Source organism: Echeneis naucrates, chromosome 4 (assembly GCF_900963305.1).
Source record: "Echeneis naucrates chromosome 4, fEcheNa1.1, whole genome shotgun sequence".
Classification (NCBI taxonomy): domain Eukaryota; kingdom Metazoa; phylum Chordata; class Actinopteri; order Carangiformes; family Echeneidae; genus Echeneis; species Echeneis naucrates.
In genome coordinates this window covers 22,588,861-22,609,290 of record NC_042514.1, presented here as the reverse complement: position 1 = coordinate 22,609,290, position 20,430 = coordinate 22,588,861, and the positions used below count along the sequence as shown (strand labels likewise).

The window sequence follows — 20,430 nt, the reverse complement described above, 5'->3', positions numbered from 1 at the left end:
TTCTGATTCAGTCCAAATTAATCTCACCTGAGATGGAGCTATGAAAATTTTAAAAGGAAATTATGTGGGAAAAAAAGAAAGGAAAACAGGGCTCTGGCATGTGTTCCTTTCTCACAGTCTGTTGTATTTGAGATTGCTGTAGTGCTTACAGCCCTCTCAGCAACCATCAAGACATTTTTTGCCCCCCTGATTTTTTTGAAGTTCTGCTTGCATGTGAGAGTTTTATCGATGCCTGTAGTTATTTTTTAAATGTGAATGTACTGCTGCTGGCAAGGTGGAACCAACAAGCTGAAGCCAAAACTGTAAAGAAAAATTAGGTCTGTAGAAAATATTTAGAGCCAACTGCAGGATTCTGACTTAAATATCTGCAGGATTTCTATCCTCCAATCTCCCTTTCTTGTTTCTTCTAATCTCCACTTAATTGCTCTCCAACATAGTGAACCATCTTTAACAGAAAAAGAAAAAGAAAATCCTTTGCCTCTTTTTAATTAAATATGAACTCTGCTTAATTACACAATTTTGACTTGTGCATCTACAAATCCCAGGTCTTTTTAATTGCACTGCTGTTCACATAGTGAACTAATGTTGGCTTTTAGCAAATGGAGGAATAAGACTGGTAGCTCCAGCTTGTTTTTGAGAGAATTGCACTTCAAGTATTGAGCTAATCTGACGTATATCTTCAAGTATAAAGAAAGATGACAGGACAACCTGTGACATAAACAACAACTTTAACCCATAGAAGTTTGTCAGCATTCAGGGTCAATTTCTGTGGATGGAAACTTTTTGACTTTGACTTGACTGTTTTTGTTCATTCATTTGTCATTTGTCATTTGTCAGCTGGCCTAGTTACTGGGATTGAAGGATTTGATTTATGATGTGAAACTAAAAGTTTAATCATTACATTTCAACACCTTAATAGCTTCAATGTTTTTAATAACTTTTTAAAATTTTTATACCATTAACAAGAAATTTCATCAATCTGGTCAGCAATCTGTTGAGATTTTGTTTGATTTAAGATTTTACTTGTTTAAAAAGGGTTTTTTTTCTATTCTGTAAACACTCCATGTGAACCAACTCAGACTGCTGAAAGAAATGGAATGGGTTTTTTTTTTTGTTTTTTTTTTTGGCCATTGTGACCGTTAGGTTGTGGATCCTGTGTGACAAATGGAGCCATGCCTCTAAGACAGAGACACTCCAGCAGATTGACTGACTAACAGTCTGTCAGAGAGTCCAGGGCTGTTGCTATTAAAATGTTGACATTTTTAGGTTTTTTCATTGTTATGTCAAAAGGAAGTCTCCCAGTGACGCAGGAAACAGAACGGCTACCGTGTTCCAAAAATGCCAAATTCCCAGGGAGCTATTCCCTGAGCCCCCAGCCTCAGCAGGAGTCAAAACATCTCCATCTATAGAAGCCAGGGACACTGTATTTTTATTCTTATTCAGTTTTTTCCCCTCAATGGTTCCAGGAAATGAAGCAGGAGCTGCAGCTCTTCCTCAGGTCTTGGCTAAGTGTGTTATCCGGATCCTGACCTGATGTTTAGGTTAGCTGTGACGTCATCAGCCCTTCAGTATATGACAGGCGCAGAAGACACACAGCTGGCAATAGGGTAAGGGGGGAGTACGAAGATGTGAAGCAGACCTGCAGTATGTGTACACTCTCGCAGACACTCCCACGTCTACGATCTTTTTTTTTTTTTTTTTTTTTTACTTGCGTCTGGCCGCATTTTCTGCTGGCCAAGAGGTCCACAAAAGGGCCAACGATGTCTGCACTGATTAGGCAATGCCATGTTTGAACAGCGTGCTTTAGGAATCTCTTGCTCTCTGCCTTGAGGCTTCTGTCTCTCAAAATTGACCAGCATATTTATTTACAGCATTCTCCTCCTCCACTTTGCCTCCTGCTTTCTCTGCTGTCTCCCACTCTGAGATAACAGACAGTATTTGGAGTGGAACAATTGTGAGGGAGAGAAGAGAAGGATCTTTATTCTTCCCCTCATATTTCTGTCTCTTAACTTGCATTCCAAAAGTATGTATGAGATGGGTGTCTAAACCTTCTCCACCTCGCTTTCATTTTGTCAATAAACCCACACTGCAGCTCTCAGCACCCAGCTGCCTACTGCTACATACCATTTATTTATCCACTAGAGTAGCCACACCACCCCCACTTTTTCTCTCTGTTTTCTTCCCCATCATTCCTTCTTTTCAAAATTCCCTCTCTTTGTGCGATTTGATGGATACAAGCCATTGGTGGGTCTATACCCCCTCCCCAGTCCCCCACCTCTGCAGGAGTAGTTTTTGGCATCCAGATCTCCCACTCTGCTCTCTCAAAATGTTATTTTTCAGAAAGTTGAAATATTTTAGATTCACATTACCTCCAGGTCATAGGAGGGTTCTAAATGTCCCAAGACCACAAAGCTGTGTCATTAATTGCTTTGGTTAGGTGAATTGATCTAGTAATTGATTTATTGTGTGGGAACAGGCACAAGGGAGAGTGGTTTCAATAGCAGCATCTGTGGGCGTACAACCGACAAGGTTATCTTCCATCTATTACTGGGTTAGGGCCCGTTTATTGTTTTATCTTCAGTTCCAGAAACCGAAAATGTTCTTGTCTCTGGGGTTTGCACGTTTGTTAGTCGATAGAGAATCTTAAATTGGTTTTAGAATCCCCCCCTGACATTTCTTACCAGGTCTGCATTCAAACAAGCATTTTCAGTCATTCATTCATCTTTTACCACTTATCGGTCTCCGGGTCGTGAGGGGTGCTGGAGCTAATCCAGGGCGAGGGCGAGGTATACCCTGGACAGGTTGCGAGTCCCCAAAGGACCAACACATATAGACAGAGACGAACAACCACTCACACTCAGAATTTAGAGTCACCAAAAAACCTAAACATGCATGTCTTTGGATGGTGGGAGGAAACCGGAGTACCCGGAGGAAACCCACACAGTCACAGGGAAAACAAGCAAACTTCACATAGAAAGGCCCCAGGTCCGTGAACTGAACCCAAGACACTTCCTGTGAGGCAATGAATACATGGTGTCCCACAATGACATTGAAATACAATGAATTGTTGGATTAATTTGTGACTTTTTCTGCAGCCATCCACCAGAAACTGGAGTCTGATGGCACAGAGAGAGTGGAAGGATCAATGACGCAGAGACTAGAAAACATCCTCAACAGTAAGCTTCTTTTCTTTTAGAGTTTAACCTCAAGAGAAACTGAAAACTTCCAATGTTAGTGTTCAGCTTTAGTTTTCTGAAATATTTCCCCAAAACATTTCCCTTTAGCACAAAAGACAACTTTTCACATGTCATGCACTGGTAGCCAATGGAAGTAATCTGTGTGCTCTGTCCGAAAGTGGTTGAGAAATCAATGCATTTGGTTTTTGTAGTTGTCCAACATCTTTCTAGTCATCTTAAAATACAGAAGCAAAGTCAAGATAAATACATTTTTATTCAAATTATGCCAAATCATAACAGATGCTATCTCAAGGCACTTACAAAGTCTCAGCAATTTCAATACAGAAAAGAAACATTTATTATGCCAGCAAAAAGATAAATATATCTTATGGTCTTATAAACAAGTCATTTTTGCATACTGTCTATTCATTCTTGCATATCTTTATGAAAACAAAGAACAGTATGAAGTTGTTTTCACAATCAATCAATTAAATCGTTTCACCATTTTAGCTCCTTCATTTCAGAAACTTCGTCTACTTAACGGTTTTTATATTTTGTATGTATTGCGTCAGTTCTGATCCTTTTATTTAATCTCATCTTCATTATCTAATTATTTTCCTGGAAAAGCAAAATTTTTCAATAACCTTTTTTCTTAAATTATTATTATTTACATATTTTCACTAAAAATAGTCCGATTTGTCTTTTACATTGTGGACGCTATTTATATTATTTAGGTACACACTATCAGTCAAAAGTTCGGACACTGTTTCCTGTTCACTTAAATGAGAATTTGTATCCAAACTTTTGACTGATAGTGTCTTTTATGAACCAGCCCTTTTTGGGCTCTGTCACTCTCTGTACTTTGCTCTACATTTCTTTCTTGTATAAATTTCTTGTATAAATCAAGTGTTTGATTTGAACCAGGTTAAGATAGAGGTAAAATTCAAGGAGCAAATATGTTTAACGAAAATAATGAGAGGAAGACAATAATTTCAATATTCAACCCTTATCACCCACTGATGCTATCCGTACAGGATAAACACGTCACCTTTATTGGTGTTCCTCTCTGAAGTGGCCAGATCCCTTGTTCCCACCCTCTCATCGTGTGCTTGATAATATGACTGTTTTAATGGAGGGTCAACAAGCAGGCCTCTTTCCTGGAGTCTAGAGTGAACAAGCCTCCAAGCCGGTCATAGCTTTCATCCCCATAACCTCAGACTTGAGGTCCCGCAGCCCATTGGGCCAGGGCCACTCTTCAAACCCGAAAACCCAATGGGTCAAACACACATCACCAGTCACCAAATGAAAAACCTGGAGCAGCTTAACAACAACTGAGATTGGTGAGCAAAGAATGTGAAATATTCCTCTGTTCAATCTCCGCTGTTTCCCCTTTGGGGATTTTGTTGTTGGGGGTGGGATTTTGTTTTGATTAGAAGAACTTGGGATTTTCAATGTGACAGCACATCCAGGCCACCCACGAAGTTGGTTCGTTGTGCAAAGGTTCCACTGAGCTGTATGATGAAGAGATAGCTGTCACTTTCTCCTTTATGCCTTAGACTACTCCTGCTCCTCTCATTTTCAGATAATACACTAAGCAGGAAAAAAAAACAGAGGTTGACAATAAGAGGGAAATATGGTGTCTGCATTTATTTTTATACTATCCCGGTTTCTCATTTTCTCCCAGCTCTTTCACTGTCACTCACTCTTCCTCTCTCTTCTCTCTCATAGGAGCGAGTGATACTGCAGACACTCTGTTCCAGGAGGTCTTGGGGCGGAAAGACAAAGCTGATTCCACACGCAATGCTCTCAACGTGCTGCAGCGTTTCAAGTTTCTCTTCAACTTGCCACTCAACATTGAACGCAATATCCAAAAGGTACATAATGAACACAGGGACATATGTGCACATGTGTAGCGTATGAAACAACAGGGGAAAATGGAGGTGATATAATATGTAAATATCAAATACCATTTTCAATTAGAGTAACAACTGTAAATAAAGATAGGATGTCGTTAGGTGGGGCATGCTTGGAGCCATGCCACAGGAGTTTGCAGTAAGCATGCACCACCCACCTGTCACTCCTGTCACTCAAAGCATCACAGCCTTAATTATAAATTGCAGATAAGTGAGTTGTATACATTTTTCCCCCTGTACAGTTGCCATGAAGAAGGAAATTGTCATATTTATTTCTGCTGTAAAGTTGGACATTTTAATACCAAGCCTGAACATTCAGTGGTTCAATGTTTGAACTACAGGTATTGTCTGTGTTGGCCTCAGTTTTCCCAGAGGTTGCAATTTGATCCCGAGCTGTGCAGTTTTTAGATTGGCCTATTTGCCTTTCTATTGTTTTCATACTGATGTTAATAAAACTACTTTTTTATTCATGTGGCTGTCATTGCAAAACATGGGTGCCAAATATTTGGTAAAACAAAAAAATACTTTAATTGTAGCGACCACCAGCTCATGTGGCTCAATATTGTTTGGTAATCATAAAAACAAGCAAAAATAAAACCTAATGGCTCCCATGAGAAGTTTCCAATGCAACCTCACCTCACTCCACTCAGCTTAATTTTATTGTCATTTTGTGGGAAAGTGGTCTTTTATCAACCAGTAGAAACCAGCAGAACAAATACAGAAGTATATAATTATATACATGTAAATATAACCAAAACCATCAAAAGCAAATACAGGAAAAATCTAGCCACTGCTGCTTAACAAATGTAGAAACGTGATCCTGTGAGGTAAGTAATTTCTTTATATGATGCTTGTTATACAGGCTTCAAAAAGCAGTGATACGGAATAGTGGTAATTAGCTTTTGAATCCACTCAATGTTTTTGTTAAAGCAGAGGTATTGATAAAATGCTGTGGTGATAGTTGGAGCCATAGATTTTGCACAGTTCATATCTGTTCATGTAATTAAACTTCAGCTCAGAAATATTTTCCTGACCAGTTTTTCCCTCATTGACAGGTATTGTAATGATTTTCAAGAATGCACTCAAAACATTTAATACAGGCACACTGAATATTTCATTTGTTTTAAGAACCAAAAACCTTCTGAATATAGTTTTACATCCACTTTCTGAAGCCTCTGTCTGGAGCTTTAGTAGCAACAGATGGGTGGTCGCTGACTGTTTTCAGTGGGATCAAATAAAAATAAAGCATATTTCAGGTAAACAGTCCATGAAACCAAATCCTTCAAGGTGGCTTCTTTGTTGTGGCATCACAAAGTCACAGATGTCCTAACAGCTGGTCTTCAGGCTCAATTTCTAAATACAGGTTGTGAGCATTTATCTATGGACTGAGACCTTTAATTCTCTCTGTATTAAAATAGAACCTACCTAGCTACCTACCTACCTATGTGATTTATAACCAAAGACCACATCGATGTTTATGGTCTTACAAGATAAAGTGCATTTTAAATGTCCTTTGGCCCCCAGGTGGGTCTCTCCGGCTGGTGGGGTGCCTACGGCTCGTCCGGTGGGTGTTGGTGTGGTGTGTGTTGGCGGGTGTGGATGGCCAGGTGGTGGATGGGTGGGCATTTGGGGGCTCCTGTCCTGTTCCTACGTGCGCTTGCTTGGGCAGTTCAGTGGTGCTGAGTGTTACCCACCCGGAACACAGTGAGAGTTGCCGCAGTTCTCTGGGTTTGGTATCTCTTGTACTCTCACACACAGGGTGACGAATCTGGGAAGCCTGGGCCCTGGTGATCGTCTCACGCATATTTAGGGATTGCCCACATGCATGTGTGCTTTCACTTGCCAGCCAAAATGGGCTGAGCGGTTCTTTCATTCCATCACTATGTGCCCTATCTTTGGCACGGCTCCTCTTTTGTTACACCTTCACCTACCTGGACTCCTGTCTCTCCAGAGACCTACACATAAACTCTCTGGACTCTCATAATCCTGAGTGAGGTGACAGGAAAATCACCGCATCCTTCACTTCACCAGTTCCTACCAGCACCACCTGCTCCCCTATCCATCCTGCATCTTCTCTGTACTTTGTTCCCCCCTGTATTCACTGAGGTGTAGAACTGCCCTCCCTGCCACACAAAGGCCATTTCACTCAATAAAGATCAACAATCTATGGAGGGCTGGTGATGGTCACACACATGCATTAAACAAATTAAATATTTAGCTTCAAGACTGTAAGTGCATCAATCTCATAAACATTTGACACCTTGTATTGCTAAACAATGAGGACAAATGCAGACCCCCCCCCCAAAAAAAAAAACAAAAAAAAACATGCTTTGTATGCAGTGATAAGTCAAGCTTCGAGTGCTTTTTCATCCCTATTTTGTTAGTTCATACCTTGTATTTGTTCTGGCTGTGATGCAAATGCTAAAGCCAGAGAAGCTTGGTTACGCAGTATGTGTATTATTGATTTTTGTGAACTCAACTGACTTGTCTTTCCAGGGAGACTATGATGTGGTGATCAATGACTATGAGAAAGCCAAGTCTCTTTTTGGCAGCACTGAGGTCCCTGTTTTCAAAAAAGGTAAGCAGGTTCTCTTCAACAAATTAATAAAATCAGCTTTGCAGCTTTGTTAAAACTTGTTTTATTTGTTTACTTTGATGTTACTCCACTCTGTATAGTATATGCTGAGGTGGAGACGCGAATTGGAGCCCTAAGGAGTCTCTTGTTGGAGAAACTGCTGCAGACACCGTCAACGCTGCATGACCAGAAACGATACATCAGGTCTCTTCATATTTTTGTAATCTTGTGACAGTTCCTTCAAATCATCTTTCTGTGTTATGTTGAAGTGTTTTTACCTCTTATACACTTTGATTTGTTTTTACACAGCAGTAATAAGTTAATTTCTGCACATTTTGTAATAGTTTGTCTTTACACATTACAGTTTCCATGTTGCATACAATCTGTGAACAACAAAGAGAAAGTTGTAACATATCTCCAACTCCATCACTACATTCCTTTTGGTTTCTTTGATATTTGTCTGTCATCATTTAACAGAACTTTATCGTCCATCTGCTCTCATCTGTCTGCCTCTCACTTTTCTCCAAACACTCATTAACCCTCTCAGCTCTCTGTTGTCCCACTGTCTTATTTCTGTTTCTATTTTTGTCCCTCCCTTGCCTTTCTTTCCATCCCCCATTCATTCATCTGTCCATTCATACTTGTGGCCTCTCCCAATTTATTATTGTTAAGACCGACCTGTCAGGATCACAGAGACCAGTTCTCAACCACACGGCAATATCTTTCATCCCGCTGCATTAGGCTCAGCTTTGAACACCCACTCAGCTCCTGTTTACTCTTGCCATGGATGGTTGGAGCCGCATGTGTGTGTCCATGTGTGTCTTGCTCAGACTTTTGAAAGATGCCACCTAATGAGAAATAAACGAGTGGCTGGTTCACAGATTGAAAGTGGAGGGAGTCAAGCCATACCCCAGAGTGACTAATCTGAAAACCCAAAGGTCACTGAGTGATGTCCATGACATAAATGTGTGCGAGAGGCTTTATAATGGGTGAACTGAGGGTGGTTATGATGGAGAAGTGTTTAAAGCATCAACAATTCCTTCATTTCGTACTTTCATTTTTCGTTTGAATACATCAGCATCCACTCACTTGAAAATAAGTGGCTATTTTACCCAGAAAGCCTGCCTTTATTCTGTGTTTTGCACAGTGTTTGTCCATGTTGAACAATTACATGTAAACATTTATTCAAAGCCTGTATATGCAGATTTGTTTCTTTAAATAGTTTCCAATTAATCTCAGTGAATACTTGAATATGATGTCAGAACATTGTATAATGATATGGTGGCCAGTATTTTTCTTTTAACTTAAACCATATTCAGGCTTGGATATTTTTAACAAGGATTTCTGAGATGGAGTTATTGAAAAAGTAGGCACATTCAGTACTTTGGACTCAGCAGCACTCTTTATGCTGCTTCCACTGGAGGGTGCCAAATATAGACATGAAATTTATAAGTAATCTGCTCAATAATGTTAAATACTCATTTTGTCATCTTCTTGTTTAATTTGACAATGAGCATCTTGCTGTCCCATATATATATATATATATATATATATATATATTTTTTTTTTTTTTTTTTTTTTTTTTTTTTTTTCTCCCCAAGAATGTCTTTTATTGTCTTGGCCATATGGAGGTTTATCTATCCATTCCCTTTATTTCTGAGCACACTGATTTGAAACACACATTTTCCTGTTCACTGTCTTTATTAAAATCAAGGTGAGAAACACAGAGAAACATAATAGTATAAACATATTAATTATTTATCACCCAATCGTAACCTAGTTTAATACTGCACTCCTTTCTTTTTTTCATCATATTTATCTCTATCCCAAACAGATTGTTGCTTCTACCCTGAAAGCTGAAGAAAGAGTTGAGAGTGTGTTGCTGCCCCTCTTGCAAGCCAGCTCTTCACAAAAATGTGGAGCTTGCTTAAAAAAAAAAAAAAAAAAAAAAAGCATTTCTCAGACGTGCGTTTTGTGCACATGCAGGTACCTGTCTGATCTGCATGCTTCAGGTGACCCAGCGTGGCTGTGCATCTATGCTCAACACAAGTGGATCCTGCAGCTGATGCAAAACTGCAGAGATGAGTTTGTCAGTGGTCAGAGAGGTAACAAAAATGCACACACACACAGATCTGACTCACTTTATAAACAAAGTAAAAAATCCCTATTTAGTATTTCTAATCAGGGGGAGAAGGAGAATGTCACATGAGTCTAAAGGTATCTGAGAAAGGAGAGAGCCAGCAGCCTCTCCACCGTACCAGCTCTCTGGATGCCCCCCTCTGTCATCACCATTAACCAACCCCCAGCCTGTTCAGCTTGAGGCCCACTTGTTTATTTTTTCATGAATATATGAATAAGATGAAAGTGAGGGAGCGCTGGCTTTGGATTTGGGTTTCAGTGCTTGACATGTAACTGCACACACAAACTCACACAGCTTCACAGATGGATTGGAACAATTAACCCCAATTAAGCTGTTCCTCTGTTAAATCAGCCAGCACAAAAATGTGGATGTGAAACCGTCCGCTCAGGAAGAACAGCAATTCACTAACCACACTATGACACACATATACACACTAATGCACACTTCTACACTCATACTTACACAAAGGCACCCACACAAATACATTGCTTGTGGGTGGCTGCTTCACATAGTGCAGCTGGAACATAAACATGTCTAATGCTAAGGGTAACAGTGGTTTCCGGGGCTCGAGCATGATGGATCTGGAGGTTGGTTTGCTCTCTGCTTCTCCACAGTTAAATATCAAGTTGATTATCATGTCAGGGATGGCCCCTTTTCCCTCCATAGTTACATTCCTCAACAGAGAACATGTGGCAGGGAGGGTGTCAGAAATCCCATGCAAATCGCATGCAGCCCAGCTTCTCAGAAAGCGTTGGTTTGAAAGGCTTCAGTTTCTGGCTACATAGCCAGTTTTAGCATGAACAGCTGTTTACTCACCCGCCTTGAATAAACTTGGAAAGTTCAGCATCAGACTTCATTCTTTTACTATCTTAAGAGCTGTCTCCAGTGGTGGAAAGCAACCTCCTTGTTTTGCTTCTTCTTCTGTCACTTCTGGCCTGGTCACACTGTCTTGTTGCTTTCTGATAGTGAGTCAGTGTAGCCTCCTGAAGAATTATCCAGTCTGAGTATTTAAAGATGTTGTCTTGTGAAAGCAACAATGGCTGACACTTTTTACAAGACTGGTATATATGTATGTCACAGTAGCTAAATGTACAAGTTCATGTTGGTTCCGAGTTGAGCACTCAATACGAACAAACCAGATATCCGTAAAAAAGCATGACTATCATATAGCAATCATAAAACCACATCCATTTCATTTACCCAGCCCCACGCTTCCTATTGCCGGCCTCCCACACCTCTCTCTTTCTCTCTTAAAGCCAGAATGCCCTTACTTGTACCTCCTCATCCTCCGTCTATCACATGTACCAGTTCAGTGTGTTCAGCCGCCATCTTTTATGCTATTGTCAGCAACACATATTTAAGGGATTATTCCACTGTGATGGATCAACTTTGTCTATGGTAATTAATGTCATTTTCTCCTGTCTCTTGTTCCCAGTCAGGAATATGAAGCCAAAGGTCATTCATTCATTAATTACGCTAAAATTTGCCTCAAAAACGAAATAGACCCATCTACCTTTGTTGGAACAAAAGTAAGGAAGTGTAGCACTACAACTTGCTTCCGTATGTCTGAACATACTCAATGTGCCCTGCCGCGCAATCTGACTCTGCCAAATTCAATTGTAAACTGCAGTCTTATTTCCTCAACATCGCTTCTTCTGCCAAAGTCAATATAATTAGCAGGGAATTTCAATCTTAGGAAAACAGGTTTCAGTGAATAATTTGGGAGGGAATGAATCTTTCTCACATTGAACTGAGAAATATTGTGATTTCAGACGAGTCAGTATCATCCTAGTAGAAACATGTTTACTGTTACACTTCTATTAGAATGGTAATCAGGTAGCTTGACATATATACTTGGTGTCATTAGATCATTGGATCATCACAAGTTGAATTTTGAATCAGCTAAAGTAAAACATTAAGATCTAAATAATAAAAAAAAACTGAAATTTTGAGAATTAAGTCAGCTGTGTAAGCTGGCATTTTGTTTTGTTTTTTTTTTTGTTTTTTGTTTTTCTCCCAGAATTAAAATTTTTCCATTCTTTCACCAGCCAGTACCTCAAGAGTTTAATTTTTCATAAGATATGGTGGCTACAATTTTCAGTCAAAAACGTTTTTGGATGTTGAAGACATTACAAATTAAGTGGAAAAAGTTAAGCTTTGCAGTGACAGTCCACAAATATTGCAAACACACATTAATACATATTTGTGCATGCATGGTTGTGCATTTAGACAGAAAGCAGGCTGGTGTCGTCGAGGCCAATGACCTCTTAGGGAACAGGAACTCATCCAACCTCCTTCAGGCCTGATGAGGAAGTGAGTAGAGATGGCACACATTGTCTCAGTGTCCTCAATAAGCACAAAGGTTCCCACATTTTAAACTAAAAACCTTCACGAAGAAAACATCATAGTCACCTAATGAATAGGCTGAACACACAAGACACCCCATATACATGCTCATTTACACTTCCACCATGACACACAGATGGATTTGTGCACTCTTAGGACTCCAGGGGTTCAGCCGACACCTGGATCAACAGCAGTCCTCATTCTTGTTTAAACAGAAAAAGAAGAAGGGTTAGCAACATCACAGACATAGACCGCTCAGCTCCATATGGGCTGTGTGTGCCTGTACAATGTAAAAAAGCTTTGGCTGTTAACGGATAATCTGACTCAAGTCAGAATTTCCTTACATTTGTTGGACTGGATGGCTTCAGCATGTGCCATGCCGTCTCTGCTGGGGATTTCTCAGTACTTGCTTAAACACAACATTCAGTCTGTGACTCACCAGTAGACTTTTATCTGTGTCTGTCTGACAAGTGTTTTGGAAATGTGGCGATCAGTCTTCCTCCATTAAAATACATTGAAAGTGGGTGTAAGTGCAGTGTTACACAAACCTGTTTCATTTTCATTGTAGTAAGTTAGAATCTCTCAGCACTTCTGCGTTTCACTTTCACTCTGGTTTGTTAGCGTTCACTCCCATTTTTCTGGTCTCTTTAAGTCATCTCACAGATTCATTGCACTGAAGTTATCTCTCTAGCCGAGATAGAAGTGTGTGGTTGCAGGAGTGCTTTCTCTTTATCAGCATGGCTCCCTGTTGCCATCTAGGGGAGCAGATGTAACTGATCCCAGTGTGACTGATGTAAACCCACTTCACCCCGACAGGAGCAAAGCCCACAGCTCTGTTTCCTCAACCTGGAAACAACAAGACTTTCTCTCAGCTGTCAGCCAGTGCAGAGATGAATCAGAACACAAACAAAGAAAGGCCAAGAGGGTCCAGGGAAGAATGTTTGTTGTGGAAGCTTGCTAAGCTTATTGAGGAATGTGGAATAAGCTTATTTAATTTTTTGATATGGTATGCACCAAGCTAATTTCTTAATTTTTGCTCTCCTCCCTTCTCCATTTCATTATGTCTGACAGTAGGTGTTGGGGCGCTTGACCTGGAGGGGGATACCCGTCCCTTGGCCCTCGGCAGGCTCGGCCACACTGCATCTTTGAAGAGAGGGGGCAGCCTACGAACACCGCGACCCAGCAGTGAGCACCACATGACTTCACAAAATCACCCACTCATTTAGGGCTCAGGAGGGGCTTCCCTGTCTGAGTGAGGCTCTTAAGTGTACATTTATTTATTTGTGTATGTACGGTGTTTAGGGGAACTACGAAATAACAGTGTAGGGAAATTGCAGTCACTGTCCTGACATCAGGCAGTAACCACATGAACAGAAAACAAATAATTGGAAGCCGCTGTGCCAGGAAACCCAATGTCTTATACAGTTTAGCAATGTGTAACACAGCGTGGATATTGTGTAATTGTATTTGTCTTTGTTCCAGCCTGGCGCTTTGAAACCCCACAGCAGGTGCAGTTTGTGGAGAAGTTGTCCGATGTGGTGATCGGTCAGCTGCCAAACTTCTGGAAGCTTTGGATCTCTTATGTTAACGGAAGTCTTTTTAGTGAGGTAAATAATCTGGGTGTCCAAGGGGGGGGGGGGGGGGGGGAAGAAAAACATCTTTCACATATATGAGTTTTCTCACTTTCCACAGTGGAAGTAAACACTTTCAATTGTGGTTCCCAGAATGTTCAAAAGTTCTTGATAAGATTGGCAACATATCCTTCTAGAAACAATGTCCATTACTTTATACCAGTGCTTCTCAATTATTTTCTGTTACGCCCCCCTGTAGGAAGAAGAAAATATTTCCCCCCAGGGGGGTGCGCCCCACTATTTGAGAAGAACTGCTTTGTACAGTGGTATTCTCAACCCCTTAAATCTTTATTACGTTGCAGCCATTTTCTAACCCTTTTTCTTCCCCCCCCCTCCTCATTAATATACACACAGCACCCCGTTTTGACAGAAAAATACAGAAATATAGACATTTTTGCAAACTTACTAAAGAACAAAATAAAATGAAATATCACATTGCCACAAGTTTTCAGACTCTTTACTCTGTATTGAGTAGAAGCACCCTTTTGAGATAATACAGCCATGAGTCTTCTTTGGAAGGATGCATTAAGTTTTTCCACACCTGGACTTGGGGACCCCATGACACTCCACCTTGCAGATCCTCTCCAGTTCTGTCAGCTGGGATGGTGAACGTTGGTTGACAGCCATTTTCAGGTCATTGTTCTGAAGCCACTCATTCATTATTTTAGCTGTATGCTTAGGGTCATTGTCTTATTGGAAGGTGAACCTTTGGCCCAGTCTGAGGTCCTGAGCACTCTGGAAAAGGTTTTGGTCCAGGATATATGTGGACTTGGCCACATTCATCTTTCCTTCAGTTGCAACCAGTTGTCCTTTCCCTGCAGCTGAAAAACACCCCCACAGTATGATGCTGTCACTGCCATGCTTCACTGTTGGGATTGTTTTGGGCAGGTGATGAGCAGTGCCTGGTTTTCTCCACATATACCATTTAGGATTAAGGCCAAAAAGGTCATGTGTTTTTTGCCAAACTATGTGTGCTTTCATGTGTCTTGCACTGAGGTGAGGCTTCCATCGAGCCACTCTGCCATAAAGCCCCATCTGGTGGAGGGCTGCAGTGATCTTTAACGTTCTAGAACTTTCTCCCATCTCCCCATTGCATCTGTGGAGCTCAGCTACAATGATCTTTGGGTTGTTCTTTACCTCTCTCATCAAAGCTCTTCTCCCCCAATCGCTCAGTTTGGCCAGACAAACTGAGCCTTAGGAACCTGAAGTGCAGCATAAAGTCTTTTGTAACCTTGGCCAGATCTGTGCCTTTCCACAGTTCTGTTTCTGAACTTCTTTCCTAATCAAGTCCAATCAATTTAATTAACCACAGCTGGACTCTAATGGAGGTGAAGAACCATCTCAAGGACGATCAGAAGGAATGGACAGCACCTGAGATAAATATACAAGTGTCACAGCAAATTTCTACATTTCTGTGTTTTTCTGTCAAAATGGGGTGTTACATTAATAAGGAAAAAATCGATTTCAATGATTTTAGCAAATGGTTGCAATGTAACAAAGAGTGAAAAATTTAAAGGGATCTGAATACTCTGTACCCACTGTATATCGAACAGACTGAGATTGGTTTTCACTGAAAAACTAGTCCCTGTAAAAAACAATTAAGAAAAATTATAACAGTCAATGATAACAGGTGAGAGGCCAAAAAAAGCTTTCACAGTAATTGGGGACCCTTTTGACTCTTGACGCTCTGCATCACAGAACCATGCGATAATTTTTTATTTAAAATTTTTTTTGGGGGCGATACAGTAATATAGCTCGATTACTCCAAATAATCCTAATCAAATCATCTTCTGGGAATTCGACTGATGTATTGGAGGCATGCAAACTAAACATCAAAATAAGAATACACAGTAAAGCTGATTTTTTTTTTTTTTTTTTTTTTGTATGACAGTCCGACACAGACACACAAAGAAGTCAAAACTATGATAATAAATACTGGTTATTTATGGAGTGTTTAATGTCTGTAGGTTTATATATCAAAGTTGAAATGATGAAACTCCACACAGTCCCAATATAAAGAAAAAATCTCAGATCTAATTATGATCTTGGAGATTTTGCACTCTAACTGATCTCTGGGTTGCACATGAGCTCAAACAGTGTTTCTTTTTCCCCTCAACAGACAGGAGAGAAATCAGGCCAGGTGGAAAAATCCAAGAAGAATGCCAGACAGAGACAGAATGACTTTAAAGTATGAGGCTTTACTTCTTTGCAATAAAAAAATGCCACTTAGAGATTTGGATTCACTGCTGTTGTTAAATGCTATGTGGTTTTATGCGTGCTTGTCTTTATAGAAAATGATTGAAGAGCTCACCAACCAGCTGGTGAAGCTTATTCGTGGAGCTGTCCTCCCCGCCACCCTGCCACAGGGAGAGCTAAATCTTTACGGAGGCTGGGAGAACAAGACCGAGCTAACTGGAGCTTGGCTGACACAAATCATACACACCGTCAGGTTCTCGCTTGGACTCTTTAATATGTTTTTGTGTCTTAGTGATTGTGCTCATGATTCTTTGTGATTGCTACACAGCATCATGAGCTGTTGTTGTTGTTTCCCACCCCAGGGGTTGTCATGAGGCTCTGTCTGCCATGGAGATTCCCAACGATTTGCTGCAGGTGATCCAGGATCTGCTGCTGGAGTTGAGAGTTCACTGTCTCATGGTGACTCTGCTGTACACTACAGAAGGTATTTTTGCTTTTCAATTGTTGAAATAACTTTAAAAAAGTATAATTAGTTCAACATTTTTTAAATATCATCTTAAACAGAGATATTATGTCCAAAGATTTTCTTTGTTGTGTTTGATTAAAGGGAAAAATGCACATAATGTGACGACTATACACCAAGTTCTCGAAATACATATATATGATAATAATCTTTCATTCTTTCAAAGCTGTCAGTGAAGACAGTAAAGAGATAGTATCCACATGGATGTACATTTTCACTATGTATTAGCACCAGTTTTTTTAATTTGTAAAATTAAAAATTGAGAGCTGTTCTCAAGGATTGTAATACATACCAGTTAATATGTAAATACGCGTTGGGACCAGTAAATGTGTTCAGGCTAATATGTTAAAATGCACAGGTGTTCGTACTTATTTAGGCTAAAAAAATATTTGATATGCACATAAAGAAAGCGTTGTTTGTGACAATGTTGAGCATTGCAGCCAGTTTTTATCTGAACAAAGCTGCAAAGAACCTAATTGTGGATGGAACTGAAAAAGCAATAGGAATGTCTTGTAGAACAATAGCACAGGTATCAAGTACTGTCATACTGTGAACACAGTTTGATTGGTGTCCGTTGGTGCATGAGGTGTATCATTTCCTGTAAGTTAAGAATCGCAAAGTGCAGAATTTTTTTTATGACAACTGCAAAAGTACATACTGCATTTTACACTCATCATATAGAGTGGAAATAAGTGATTCAAGTTTTAGTTTAGTTTTCTTTTACTAGAAGTAATTTTTAAATCTTTTTAATCTTTTTAATTTATTTCAGGACTCAGTATAATTTTTCCTCTTGCTGCGATTAGTGATACTAAGAGATTAAGGTATTTATTGAGAAATATCTTGAGTATAAAAATGGCCTTTGTCATTACCTTGTACAAAATCAAGGGGACAATTAACATATCTGTTTTTACATTAAGAATTTGATGGTAGTTGTCATTAATTGCCACCTTAACCTCATATAACTCCCAAGGTAGTTATATAGACAGAAAGAGTAACGAGACTAAAACTAGGCGGGCTGGGTTTCATTTGTGGTTAGGACTGGTCATTTGGAGAAAAGTGACTGGTTTTTCTCAGAACTTTTTCCTTACAACTCTCATACAAATGTGGTCTAGAAAGAGTCTGATATTATTTTAAGTTGTGGTTTTTCAATGTTCTTTTGTGGTCACCCTACATGAAAGTAATCACGCAGCATATAGGGATAGGTTTGTTTTTTTTGTTTGTTTGTTTGTTTTTGACTTCTCAAGTAATCACATTTTCAATGGTATATAATATTTGAGGGTTTGTTTTGTTTTTTTTTTTGTTTTTTTTTGACACACAGATGTTAAGAGGCTTGCTGAGAAGGAGGATTGGGTCGTAGATAACGAGGGGATCACCAGCCTGGTAAGGATGTGGCATTAAGCAGGAATCAGATTCATCATTAAAAATTGCAAAGAAGCATCTTATTTTTGTTTTCCCTAAATCAGTCTTGGTCATAATTTATGACCCTTCAGCTGTTAGCGTAGACGTGTAAGCATTTTTCCTTTTCTTGTCTCTTTATCAAGAACAGAATTAAAACCGACTGTCATTAACATTTGCTGGATACTTATGTTTTATGCAGAACAGGGAACACAGCACTGTTTCTTTTAATCCTTTATATTTGTATTCAGGATGCTGTCACTGTGAGGTGAGACACATAGGTTGTATGGCCTGCTAGTCATGTTTGTTATCTGTGCTAATGTAATTTGTATGTCTATATATGCATGTGTGCCTTAAGTTGGTCTCTTTTGCAGCCCTCACAATTTGAACAGTGCATCGTCCAGATGTTGCAGTCTCTCAAAGAACCTCTGGAAATTAAAGCCGGGGAAATAAATGTAAGAGAGTTGCCTGCAAACACAGTATCTATATACATAAGTGTTTCATAAATTATAGATTGCATGCTTGTCCTTTTCCCATTGTGTTTAAAATATATCTACAATTACTGCACTGTAGCTGCTCATTTACCAGCAATCATGATACTAGTCACTTTCAACTAAAGTAACATAGCATTGACACGTCATAACAATAAAAACACAAAGCTCAAACTTAAGTTGAGCACATAAATTATTTGGACAGTCATTTTGTTTTACACGACATTGTGTCCTCCTATGATCTCTTCAGGTGTTGCAGTTAGACCAGGTCCAGGATCAGGCTGCAGAGCTCAGTGTGAGCATCATGAAGGTGAGATCTCTGAGACAATGCTCAACTGACAACTTGCCTCAGCTCAATTTTAAAACTGAAGTCTTGTAGTCCAGTCACCGTCCAACCGACTAATTTTCACCCTCCTGTGTCCCATATGTGACATTACAGATTGTCACATTACCATTAAAATCTAAATAGTAATAGTCCACCAATGACTGGTTTGGAGCACTGAAGCCCAAAGACTGATATAGAATTCATAGTCAAGCACCTGCTGTAATTATATTTACACAATCAGGATGTTATTTTTTTTAACATTTGTTGCCTTTACTCAAATATTTATATTTCAAGAGAGAGTGACTGCAAAGTCTTGTAGATAGAGAGAAAATTACATTCAGCAAAGGGTTGCTGATTGGACTCAAGCTTCAATTTTTCAGACTGAGCCCTCATGGTCTTCTTAATGGTTTCTACCAGGTGAACTATGGGCGGGTTGTCTCAGAGTTTATATCTCTCTGTTGTCCCATTGCAGCAGCTTTACACTCTCCTCCTCTCATGTCTATAGGTTTACAGGTCTATTATTTTAGTCTTTTTACCCTTCAGCCTGGCACAGGATTTTACATTAGTTATTTTATTTCTACAAACAGTTACATGATATGAACTTGCCAATAGCCCAGCATGACAGTTTCTGCCATTAGCAACATGGACATGTGTGGCAACAGTTTGTCTAAGATCTGAACTAGCTCATCATGAACATTGAGATATGACTGCTTCTCTTGTGTTTTCACAACATGCGGGACATTATGTGTTCACCTCAGGTCTTCATCAACTGCTTGGAGCAGCTGAGCACGAAGACAGATGACACTGACAAGTCTCAGTAAGTTTTAGTTTGACATTTTTCATTTTTCAATTGAAGTGTGTTTGTGTTTATGTTCAAGTCACATTGAAATCTCTCCTGTGTGTACAGCAGCATTGCAGTGGACTTGTCGTCCTTGGATCGGTTTACCAGTGCTCAAGAGGGCTTGAGTCCCACATCTGTAAGCATGATTTATTGTTTCCTTTAAACTGTTAATACACCTGAAAATATGCATCTGGCGATTGCCAACGTCACCAATGCGTGGGCTCTGTCTTTTACACAACTACAAAAACATGTCTCACTCATTCAAACCACGAAATGTTATCAGGCTGTTTCCTGGTTGTGGACAAGAAGCAGATACGTCCTCATTTCCTGTAACATGTTTTAGATGTTAGTGAAGGGGGTTAAGCGGAGCGAAGGGGAGGAGGAGGACGGGGAGGAGGAGGAAGAGAAGGGCGTGCAGTGCTTCTGGTAAAGGAAAATGGAGCAAGGTGCAGATGGGGTTTCCCCAGGCCCAAATATAAGATGCAGGGCTGAAGCAAACAAACTCAACTCAATACAGGTGACCTGAGTGGTCTCACTCATGATAGAACATTTTTTACATTGTGATGTAAAAACCTGTGGACCACCACATAGAAGCTAAAACAGTACGAAAAGAAGATTGTACTGACTACCAGTGATATAAAAACATGTAAAGCTGTAGTGATGATATTTATATGAAAATTGCTGCCAGTTGTAACATAAGACAGACAGACAGATAGATTGATAGAAACTTGATCCATCCTCAAAGGGAAGTTCAACTATCCAGCAGCTCATAAAAACAGCCACCACACTTCCACAGATATAATAAAGTTGTATTAAAATATTAATGTAAAATCAAAAACTGCATAAATACAATTAAAATTTCAGTTAAAATTTCCCAT

The 20,430-nt window shown here is 39.7% G+C and overlaps 1 protein-coding gene across 6 annotated transcripts in view; it reads left to right on the top strand.

The window, feature by feature from the left end:
• Window positions 1-20,430, top strand: part of exoc2 (exocyst complex component 2) — a 42,653-nt gene that overhangs the window by 16,728 nt on the left and 5,495 nt on the right. For 4 of the 6 annotated variants that reach the window (XM_029500305.1, XM_029500307.1, XM_029500308.1 and 1 more), the window contains exons 7-21: window positions 3,096-3,176; window positions 4,905-5,050; window positions 7,586-7,667; window positions 7,766-7,868; window positions 9,651-9,769; window positions 13,222-13,335; window positions 13,633-13,757; window positions 15,901-15,969; window positions 16,073-16,230; window positions 16,340-16,461; window positions 17,819-17,880; window positions 18,270-18,350; window positions 18,637-18,696; window positions 19,470-19,528; window positions 19,619-19,688. In XM_029500305.1, the coding sequence (XP_029356165.1) occupies window positions 3,096-3,176; window positions 4,905-5,050; window positions 7,586-7,667; window positions 7,766-7,868; window positions 9,651-9,769; window positions 13,222-13,335; window positions 13,633-13,757; window positions 15,901-15,969; window positions 16,073-16,230; window positions 16,340-16,461; window positions 17,819-17,880; window positions 18,270-18,350; window positions 18,637-18,696; window positions 19,470-19,528; window positions 19,619-19,688 (1,451 nt within the window). The remainder of the gene's footprint in view (window positions 1-3,095; window positions 3,177-4,904; window positions 5,051-7,585; window positions 7,668-7,765; window positions 7,869-9,650; window positions 9,770-13,221; window positions 13,336-13,632; window positions 13,758-15,900; window positions 15,970-16,072; window positions 16,231-16,339; window positions 16,462-17,818; window positions 17,881-18,269; window positions 18,351-18,636; window positions 18,697-19,469; window positions 19,529-19,618; window positions 19,689-20,430) is intronic. The other 2 variants (XM_029500310.1, XM_029500309.1) reach the window with 2 other exon arrangements.